At 41.5% G+C, this 11,355-nt stretch overlaps 1 protein-coding gene across 1 annotated transcript; it reads left to right on the plus strand.

Moving 5' to 3' along the window:
* Positions 1-4,514: 4,514 nt before the first annotated feature.
* On the plus strand, positions 4,515-11,034 carry NME5 (NME/NM23 family member 5; the record flags this gene model as incomplete). Its single annotated transcript, XM_080353187.1, has 5 exons — positions 4,515-4,655; positions 6,121-6,326; positions 6,672-6,772; positions 7,773-7,891; positions 10,948-11,034. The coding sequence occupies exons 1-5, from the start codon at positions 4,527-4,529 to the stop codon at positions 11,032-11,034; spliced, it is 642 nt and encodes a 213-aa protein (XP_080209313.1). The 5' UTR covers positions 4,515-4,526.
* Positions 11,035-11,355: the final 321 nt, after the last annotated feature.

Here is an 11,355-nt window from a genome sequence, read left to right on the forward strand (position 1 = left end):
GGGGTCAGAACAGACTGAATGACTGAAGCTGTGAACAAGTGAAAGAGTGGGTGTGAGGGGATTAGGAAGTGAAACAGGGTGAGGTTAATAGGGCAAGTGACAGAGTTACAGGAGTTACAGGACACGTGTAGGTAAGATTTTTGTCGGTGCCACTTACAGACTTACAGAAAGGGGAAGCATCAAGACAATATGTTGTTAATTTTATCTTTAAAGAAAATGGTGAGAATAGAAGAAAGCAGCAAGGAAGGCTTGAAAAGGGTCAGCAGCAATGGAAAGCTAGCTGGGATTACAGACATGCAGATAAGCTGCAAGAGTAGAATTGTTCAGCTGTAAGAAGGCAGAAATGGAGGAGAGAGCAAGCTTGCAGGAGAGGAAGTTAGCTTGGTCACAGGATTTCCGTCAGAGACACTATGTGCTGCAAAAGCAAGCCTGGATGAAGCAAGTGCTGAAGGTAAGCTGTGCTGTGGGCAGGTTAGGACAGTTTATCGGAGAGGTAGAAGCAAAAAAAAGTCAGTGGTGGACAAAAGTTGTATGGGTGATAAATCTATAGGTAGTAAATTACTACAAAAGCAAATATTTTTTTCTGTTCTTAATGTCAAAATGCAAATAAAGCTAAAGGATGTGCAAGCTTCATTTTTAATCAATGCAACTAGTCAATGTTATTCCTTTAGCTTTTCTTCACTCTCTTTTTTCATCATTCTCTTTTTCTTTCCCTTTTTAAGAGTCTACAAGACTAATTTCTCCATCTGCTTTCAATATTGGAGTACAAAGCTCTGAAATCATATTTTTCCTTAAAAAGTTACTTTTCTGTTGTTACTAGAATGTAAATGCACCTGTAGCCACAGTCTTTCAGTGTCGTTATATTCCATGCTAGCTAAAAATAAGTGAACTAAGGCTAGTTAAACCGCTTAACAGATAAGATACAGCAGCAAAGCTACACCCAGGGAAGTATTCTGAACTGTAATGGTTCATTACATTGTAATTATACTTTTCTTTTTTTTTTTCTTAAAACCACATCCCTGGTTTACAGAAGTTAAGGAGGATGCTTCAGACCAGCCTTTTAGTTTTCAGAAATATTTTTTCAGCCACTATAAAGATAACATACATATGATAATGCTATTAACACAGGGTCGTAAGGTCAGGTTTATAGAATCCAAGGCTTTAGAAGAAACCTTTGAGACTTTATTACTGTGAAAAATGTCTTTGTTAGGGAACACATAATGTTATTTTGTCTTAACATGTAGGGCCACTTTAAATTTGTAAGTCTGCATTATTAAACCATCGTGGGAAGCGTAGCAAGAGGAAACCCGGCGTAATTGGCTGCAGCTCCAGATGCAGCCGCCCGCTCATTGGAGAGACGAGGATTCTCCGAGGTACTAAAATTAGACAATCTCCACCCTCCAGAAATGCTTCTGGAAACAGCGAGGAGAGAAATTCTGAGACAGACTGAGGGCCCGTGGCGGGAAGTGGAGCACACAGGACTCTGCTCCTGGTGAAACTGCTATGTGTAAGGATGCACAGAAATACACGTGGGTTTTTTAGCCCTTGGTTAGCTGAAAAAAAAATACACACAATAAATAAATTGCAAGAGATTAATCTTAGCAGTGTTTTACATGGATATTAAATTCACTATTTCTTATGTAATGATAATTCTGAATTATTCATGCAGGCCGAGGAAGCCTTTCAGCTGCTAAATCTAAGCTAGGGCTGTCAGACTTGTGCTCATTGACTTTGAAAATAAACAATTAACTCTGAACTAAACTAAAAAGCTGGTGAACTCCTACTCCCAGCTTTTTTTTTTTTTATAAACACGTTTGTTCATTATCTTTGTGTGGCTGCAGTGTTTACAATGTTTTCAACCTAAATATTGGATAAGGTATCTCTGTTAGAGAAACAAATGCCATACGCCCCTGTCAGTGAAGGAAAGCCTGTATCTGAGTTACTTCATCTTGTGCACTTGGAACCTTTATTTTTTTAAAGTGTGTGAATAAAACACAACTTCAGTCTTGGATTTTTAAACATATTTCAAACTGGCTGCAAGGAGATAATTGCATAGTTTTGTTTGCCATTTTTATTTTTTTATTATTTACCTTGCTCATGAAAAAGATTAAGGCAAAGTGCATTTTTCTTACACTAAAAACAGCTTTTGCAATCAATTTATTTCCTCAGCTAACCAGGGTACACAATGTCAGCATCTACAGCTCTTAAAGTGTTGTGTTTTTTTTTTTCTTTTCTCCTTTGCATCCACTTCCAGTCTGATTTCATTAAAAAGTTAAGCCCATATACCTGTGTTTTCTCTCTGTCCTGTTGTCAGTGTCACCTCGAGGACTCAAATGCAACAGCCCGTTTCAGCTGGATTCACCAGCAGGCTGGAGGTCTTAACACCATCTCGGAGCCCACAATTTTTGAGAAATCGGTACCAAGAGGTGTCAAGGCCCACTGGAGAGGAATGGTGGCTGCAGAGGGAGCTCAGTAGTTATCAGCGGCGTTCACCGGTCACACCCGGGCCATGCCGGGCCAGCTGGCAGCCGCTCAGCTCTGCCCGGGGCCAACGGGGCGGCGGGTGATAGCGGAGCGGCCAATGCTTTGGTGTCCAGATCACAGACCGGGCTACAGCACAAGAGATCACCATGTCAGATGGGTGATGGCTGTATCAGAATTGCTCCCAGAGAGCCGGGCAAACATGGAGCGTGCAGGGAGCAATGGTGGTAAAACCTGGTGAAAATCCCCAGCAAACGTGGCTTCCCCAGCTCTTATGGCTCACCTCGGTGTGGTTTAGCCCAGAAAACGTGGCTGGTCTTACTCATTACGTGTTTGGTTTTGTGACAGAAGTAGCGTAGCACTGGGTAGGCACTGTAATTCAATAAAAAATGATGAAAGATGGGGCTGTAGGTTCAGGTCGGCGCAGGAAGGCTGCGTGCCGCAGGCTCCCGATCCTGCTGGCAACCAGGCGTGTAAACACGAAACCTCGTGTGTGCTCCCACAATAAATACTGGTGTTTACATAACCTGAAGAAGGGCTTCTGTGCATATTCGTTTTTCCAATAAATGGCATTACCTCGGTTTATGAACGTTTCCTGTGAGCCCATACCTCCCTCAGTAGTCCTTAGCATGAGGTAAAAACTGACATATTTTATTTGATTGTGGAGAAATGAGCGGGTTCCCGCCACATCACGCCGCTCCCTTCCTTCCTTGTTCTCGTACCAAACGCGGTGCGCACCAACAGCCCGATGTGGCCCTCGGCCACCTGCCCGGGCACCGCGGCTGCTCTGGGCTGCGGGGCGCGTCCCGAGGGTGGCGACCTCCCCCCCAGCACCGCCGCTCCTGCCGCCATTTTCGCTCCCCCTCCCGGCTCAGGGCGCAGCCGAGGCCCGCGGAGGCCATCTTGTGGCGGCTCCGCCCGGTGAACCGGCCCCCGCCGTCGCCTGGCAACGGCGGCGGAGCGCGAAGGTGCGTGGCATGGCGCCGGGGAGAGGCCGGGCTGCGCGGGCGGAGAGGGCGCAGCCGCCGGGCAGAGCTGCTGCTGTGGCGGCGGGTCCCTCCGGGTAGGAGGGGTCGAGTCTCCGGGTGGGTCTGTGAGGAGGAGGGAGGCGCTTCTTGGGGGTCTCCATGGAGCCCTGGGCCGCCGGTGTCCGTGCCGGGTGCTCCAGCTGCTGCGGTGCGTGCATTCCCCTCCAGCCGGGTTCCCAGGCAAGGGCAGCGCCGGCCCCCGCGCTCAGCTCTCCACAACTTTCCTCCCCCGCGGTGGAAGCCACAGCTTGTTCACCCCAATTTGAGAGCAAACGGGGAGTCTCGAAGGTACAGCTACAGAGCAACTCATCCTGACCAAGAAGGCAAGTATAACTGAGCAATGAGAGAGGATTTTTGCAGCAGTGAGCTGGCCAGTCGGCTGCATCCCTGTGTCGTACCCAGTGCAGGTGGAGCGAGGCCCTGCCCTGTGAGCTTGGAGGCAGAGGGAAGAGGGAAAATAATCTCACAAGTGGTAACAAGTCTGCAAGAAACCCGTCTGCACTCATTCCTCTATTCACAGAATGAGTTTATATCCTCATAGCTTGCTGATGGCTTGGTCTGCTCAGTTAGAAAAATGGCACTTTGTCTTGAGTCCATAAACATAAGAATTAAGTAACAACTGAGGAATACCCTGAGGCTTACAGGTGGAATAGATCCAGGTAATAAGTCCCTCGCCATGATCTTCACGCTTGAGAACAGAGATTTTGTGTTTGGACGGAGAATGTGGAAGTGCAGTGAACTTTGCAAAGTGTGTGATAATGCTTTTTTTCCTCTCATACACTGTCTGAGTTAATTAGTTTACATCTTGCAGTGAAATGTGTGTGTGAACTGCAGACTGCCAACTAGTCCAGAGAATATCTCATGTGGATTTTGTGAAATTGGGGTGACCCTCTCCGTTCCCAGAGTACCTGGTAAATGTCACCGCTGGTGACTGTGCCGTAGGCAAACTCCAAATATCATGAACTCATGTCATTGCAGTACAAACGGAGTACGTGAATTCCTAATTTAGAAGCCAAGATGCAGATGTTAATGCCTGAACCTCAGATTTTTGTGGAAAGAACTCTGGCCCTCATCAAACCAGATGTCATTGATAAAGAAGAAGAAATAGAAGATCTCATTCTCAGATCGGGTTTCCTGATTGTTCAGGTAACAGGCTGAGCCTCAAGGAAGATAACTGAACTATATTTATCTTAACTTTCAGCAGTCAAGCCAGTAACTAAAAGCCAGTGTGTCCAAAAAATCAATTAGTGTTTTTCATATGTCATCAACCAGCGCTGCCAGATTCTGTAGGGAAACATCTTGTTGGTGCATGGGGTGGAACAGAACAGATCAGTCATTTCACTGGCCACAGGAAAACACAGACTTTGTTAATAAACTCAGATTTAGCAAACATATGTAGCAGATGCGTGAACTCTCTGACGTAACTTTGGAGAGCGTATCATTCTGGTATCGCGGGGTTTCGTACAGCGCGTGTTTGCCAAGTGGATGATTAGATAATTAATTCGATTAAATAACTGGCCAGTTGTGGTCTGATGTATTTTTTTTTTTAAATTTCCACTGTGTTTTACCTAAATGGGCTTGATGGCTGCTCAAATGCATTGCAAATATTTATCCCGATCGGCCTTACCGGGCTGGTCCTGTGGCCGTGGGACCGCGTGATGCCGGGAGCAGCCGCTGGGGGGCGCTGCTCACTCGCGACACTCGTTGTGGGCGTGGCCTCCCCCTCCTTCCCCTTGGTCACGAGTGAGCGACTGCGCTTCTAAACACAATTTTAACATTACTAATATTATTTTTTAATTCAAATAACTTTTGTTATTCTCGTAAATCCCCTTTTCCACATGTGTTTTTTGTTTAATTCCCTCCGTTGCCTTTCTGTTTGTTTTATTTATAGAAAATGTATCGGAAGATGAGATAAGAAATCATTTTTATTTATTTTTTAATGACAGTATGTTTAGAACGTCTTTTGATGTCTCCAGTGACTTTTGCCACCAAAGTTATCAGGAATCTGAATTTCTGTTGTTCTGTGTGGCATAAGTTCAGGCTCAACAAATACACTTTAAAAACATTTTCTTCTCTTTTCCCAGCTGCCCTATGCCTGCTGATAACCTCCCAAACGTGTCCTAAGCCTGGCTATCTGCAGGCTAAGCAGCTCTTGTGAAAACCATAAAGCATGAATCCTGAATGAAAAATAGAACGATTGCATAAATAACGGTGTGGGCTGAAGAGAAAATTGTTTAAAAGTAGAGAATTATGCTGGAGCAGCTCAGTAATTAAATCCTGCCCTTGTAGTGCTCCTCACTTTTTCTGTACTGTGCTCTGGCTATACTTTAAGTCATCCAGCCGTTTTACAATGCTGAAGTGTGAGTAGGCTGAAATCACATTTTATTTAAATGGCCTGTTTGTCTGCTTAATTAACTTGGAAAACTCTTGCTTTGTTGCACTGTATCTCCGAAAGATCAGATCTGGGAGAATCAGATTAGGCTGGGACTTTGTGTCTATTCTCCTGCACTTGAAGATATGTCAGCACCAGAGGGCTGTATTCTACCTGAGGTAGCGAGCGACCTTAATTTGGCAAGCTTTTTAAAACATTTTTTTCTTTTACTCTTTACAGAAACGGAAGCTTCAGTTAAGCCCAGAGCAATGTAGCAACTTCTATGCAGACCAATATGGAAAAGTGTTTTTTCCTAATTTAACAGCCTATATGAGTTCTGGACCTTTAGTTGCTCTGGTTCTTGCCAGACGTTGCGCAGTCTCATACTGGAAGGAATTGCTTGGACCACCAAACAGCATAAAGGCCAGGAGAACGCACCCTCACAGGTAAGTCGGGATTTGTTTTTCTCTTAATTGAGACCAAAAGTTCTCACTTATTTTTTTTCCTTCTACAAAAAAGATACAGATTAGGAGTGGCCTGTTCTTTCTTGAATTTTGTGTAACATAGCTTTTCACCTTTGTCTTGTTATTATGTAAAGCTCTCCCATTTTATGGAGAATGCTGAGTGCGTGAACGGAAATTTTAGGTAGCTACGTATTTTTTTAAAAAAGAGAATCAAGCCAATACCTTGTTAATTAGTCCATATGTATTGCTTTGATATGCTTTCAGACTGTAGAGACTTGGAAGGGATTTGCAGTTGCCTACCAACCACTTTTTTTCTCTTGTTTTTAGCTTAAGAGCCATCTATGGGACTGATGATCTGAGGAATGGACTTCACGGCAGTCACAGCATTTCCTCGGCAGAAAGAGAAATTAGGTTCATGTTTCCAGAAGGTAAAATGGTACAAATAATACATTGCTGATGTTTGGGAGGACAGTGTCCTCCCCTATTATTACTTGTCTCTGTTTGGACTCTAGATAAAATTGGATTTAGAAGAGGTTGAGTTTGTTTGCTTTGTGGGAATGTGAGTCTTTTTTATGTATAAGCTGCTATTTTCTGTGATGAAAGACATGCCAAAATTTATCTGAAGAGCCATTACAGGGATTGCTTCTACTTTTCAAACTCTGTGGTCTGGGAATTGGAGCAAAGCTGGTAAATGAGAGAAATGGGAAGCTGTTCCAGGTCTTCCTGGCAGCATCAGCCCAGGGACTCCTGTCGGCTCTCTTGAGAAGACTGACTCTGCTTGGGCTCAGGCTGAGTAATTCTTGTTCTGCAGCAGCTGGATGCTCACACGATAGCGCAATTCCCAAGTTAAGTGCCAGAGAAATGGGCCATAAAACCTGGAAAGGCTGGGGGAGGATCTCTTGTTTGTAATGTAACAGCTGAAAGATCACTTTGCTTTTTGACAGAAACTCTGTGAGAAAAACTTGTGTGTTTCTGTCAGCTCCATCAATTTAATAAAACACGGTGTGTTTCCCTACAAACCTTACCTGTTGTAAACCATGTCTCTTCTCCTCACCTTAATGACAAAGTTGGACTTCAGGTGAGATTTTTAGGGTCTTCAGAAACCAGCTTCACACTGCAAGAAGTATTAAGCAGGGGACATATTGTTTCTTTCTTGCCCCCAATGTGTCTTCAAGGATACACGTTTTCCCCAGATGATCTGTTTTCGTCCCCTTTCATAATTGCCTAGTTAGTAAGATGACCTCAGGGACATTGTAAAGGGGTTCAGGTAGTTTCTTTGCAGTTTGTTGTGGGGAAGCTATAAAACCCATTATGTATTATTAACTTAATAAGGAAAACAGCAGCTCATACATAAACCACCTTTGAAAGAATGCCTTCTTTAAATCACTCTACGAGCTGCTTTCCAACACGTGTGGTTACTCTTTACAGCGATTTTGGAGCCAATTCCAACTGGACAAAGAGCTAGAGATTACCTGAACCTCTATGTAAAGCCAACATTACTGGCTGGGCTCACTGCGCTATGCAAAGAGAAGCCAGCAGACCCCATGGTATGTACAATATATCAGCTTTCTGTTGTACGCTTTGTTATACATTGGCTTTGTATTAGTAAAGCCCCTGTATAAAGGGAAGCTACTCTTGTGTTAAAGAGCTGTGCTGTTTTAGCTACCTGCTAATGAGCTGATCAAATAACATTTGCCTTTCAAGATGTTGATTGGTTTGTTAACAGAAGAAATGAGCCAGGCCTAAATGAAATCAGCCTTGATGAAATGGGAGAGGTTTTTGGTGACTTCTGTAAAACTCTTTCTAACATGCAGTTGTTACAGATGGCTGGAAAGGTAAGTAGGTACTATCATATGATGTCAAATATAAGTTTTTACTTTATTTACTGTTTCTGGGTGTATTTGAGATGAAAGTGCTCTCATACAATAGATACTAAGTGAGATTAGATGCTAATCACAATGGTAGTAGTTACACAGTCAAGTAAAATATTGTAGAGTTCTTAGCAAGGTTAACTGTATTTTGTCGTTGTTAGATTTGTTTAAATTTATTATCATCCTTCTTTAGGATGAATCATTTTTTTTACTATACAGTGTTAGTTTCACTTGCTCCACAGTTCACCAGGAAAATGAATTATGGTTCTTCTGAGTGAAGTTTCTCTTGAGCAGTCAAATAGACCTACAGAAAAATCTTTTGTCTCCTTGTGCTCTCTTTTTAGTTATCAGGCCAATGCATCTTGTTCTCCTTTCATGTATTATTCCTTTTACCCATATAAGTAATTCAAATTACAGTTCTTAGTGGGAAGACTAGAGTTAATCTCCTGTTAGTTTGTTTTGTTTTGTTTGTTTTTTTTCAGTCCCTAAAAAAAAAGTCAGTTTTCTTTCATCTGGAAAAATATGGTAAATGTTTTTGTATTCTTAAGGTTCAAGTCATTCACACTAGTACTTTAAGATGCAAATAATTAATCAGTGTGACAATTTACTGGCAGTTGTGGTGGATTCTACATGATTATCAGATTTTTTAATCAACATCCATTTTTTCTAAAAGATACATTTCAGAAAAAAAAAATCCTGACAAATAATTCAGGGATGTTTCTGTGAACTATGTGGTACACAGGGGGTCAGATTAAATGTGCTGTGATTGTTCCAGCTTTATAACATGTTCATTTTATCCGTATGTCTGGCACTGTTACCATAGAAATCTAGAAAACAGAGATGAAGAAATCTTTTCATCCATCCCTTTGCCCAAAGGCCAGACCAGTTGTCTCTAACCATTCCTAACAAAAGTTTGTCTGGCCTGTTCTTTAGCACTCCGAATGATGGAGAATTTACAGTCTCCCTAGGTAACCTGTGACAGTGCTTAGTTGAAAAGCTTTCACTAGAATTCAGCCTAAATCTCCTCTGGTCCAATTTTTAGCTCATTACTTTTTTTCTTTTCTTTTACTATCCCCAGAGGACATTAGAGTCAACGTATTAATAACATATATTTTTTTTTGCAACAACCTATTGCATATTTAAAGGGCATTATCATCTTTTTTTTCCCTTCAGTCATCTCTTTGCTAGATTAAATCTGATTTTTTTTTTCCTTCTTACAAGTCACATTTCTCTAACTCATTGTTTCTTTTTGCTTGCAATTAATCTCTGCATTCTGAGCATAATTTTCTAGCCAGTTGTGTGGTAATTGACAGTAACTTCATCAAGACTATGCTTTTTTGCCTTGCTTGTAAGAAAGCCATAAAGCTATTTGAAGCAGTCTCAGTAGCTTTACTATACTGAAAATATGATATTTGCTCTTTCTTCCCTATCCGTAATGTCTGTGACCTTGTAACAGAAGAAAAATAATGTTGATTTGATATAACTTTGTTGTTGTTTTGGAAATAGATGTTGGCTATTGCTTTTCAGGTTGTTATCTGCTGGGTGATTTACAGGGAGATTGGTGGAATGTGTTTTGGGTTTTTTTTCCTAGTATCCTTCCAGGAACCAAAGAACTGAAGTTAGGGTGGTTTGGCTCTTCATTGTTTTTCTTTCCTTCCTTTCTAGAAGAAAATGGTATCAGGAACTATCTGTCCACTCAGAAACACTTGCTGGCAGCACAGAGGTTGTCTCAGCAAATTCCCTACAGGATAAATTTAATCAGGCACAAATGATTTAAAAAATTCTTATTTTTCCAAGTAGTCTTTCTAAGAGCTTTTGTATTTTGGCATTTGTGGTGGGGTTTTGTATGTGTGTATTTGTTTTCCGTTTATGTCTTGAGTTCTTACTGTTCTCCTGCTATTGCTAACTAACCTGTGAGGGTTGTCTTAGTGCTCTACTTGTTGGCTCACTCTTTGTCATCCTGTCTTTTTGTACCTGGTAATAATAGGAGAGTGTTGCTTACCTTCCTGGTCTGCTGTTCTATCCATTGTTTCACTTCACAGGATGGTATGAAGTTTGTTGTACTAGAAACTAATTGTCAACAGCCTTGTGAAGTAAATAAGGATGTGTTAAAAACTTCTATTTACAAGAAAGAGAGGCAAAGGGCTAATTTGCCTAAGGCCAGGCTGTGGCATTGGCAGATGAAGGCGGGCTCAAGACATTCCTACTTCCCACATTCTTATTTAAGTACAATTTGCTGGAAAACTTACAAGATGAATTTAAAAAAGTAACCACATTTTGTTTTTAGGTTGTAAGTGCTATAAAATTATTTCAGTGCAGAAGACTGGCACTTTTAATGCATGATTTTAGATAAAATATCTGTAGATGTTGTCAGGAATAATATTTCATTAAGCAGTTTCATGCATATTGTACAACCTCGTTCCAAAACAGAGTTGACCAGATTATTTGAAGTATGGCTTGAGTGTTCTTACATATTTACAAAGATAGGCATTACCAGGAAAAGTTGTCTTCTAAAGGTCAGTGTGAATGATTCAAAAGCAATATAAGCTGTGAAGATTTAAAAGAGCATTAGAAGAAACAGGTTATTTGTATGTCTGTTTTTTCTGAAAGGTCTTCAGAGCATAGCAGGAGAGTGTCTGTATCAGAGGTTTCAAATAATGCTTTCAATATTCTCCCATACGGTTAATAGAAAACAACAGGAAACTGAAAATGTTTGGTTTTTTGTTCCACAGACTTGGCTGGCTGACTGGCTGATGGAACACAATCCTAATAAACCTCGACTGCGACATCAGATCGCTGAGGAAGAGCATCAGGGATGAGAGCTCGGTGGAAATCATCTCAGGCATTCCAGGTTACACTGAAAATGATAATATATATCTGTATCCCATGGCTATGTAATCAATATTAAGTAGATGTTATTGTCATAACTACCTGTATCCTTGTGAGATAAATAAACTTACACTTAACCAGGATTTAAGAGTTCTAGTAGCTTTTCTATAGATAAAGTGAATGTAGAATTACATGATAAATTTATGGTAAAGTAACCAGAAAAAGTCAAAATTCCATCAGGTGTGACTTAACTGCTATTTTTCTCCATTTATCTTGGTTCTCCCAGACAGACAAACCAAATGATTTGCACC

Source organism: Nesoenas mayeri, assembly GCF_963082525.1.
Source record: "Nesoenas mayeri genome assembly, chromosome: 14".
Taxonomy (NCBI): domain Eukaryota; kingdom Metazoa; phylum Chordata; class Aves; order Columbiformes; family Columbidae; genus Nesoenas; species Nesoenas mayeri.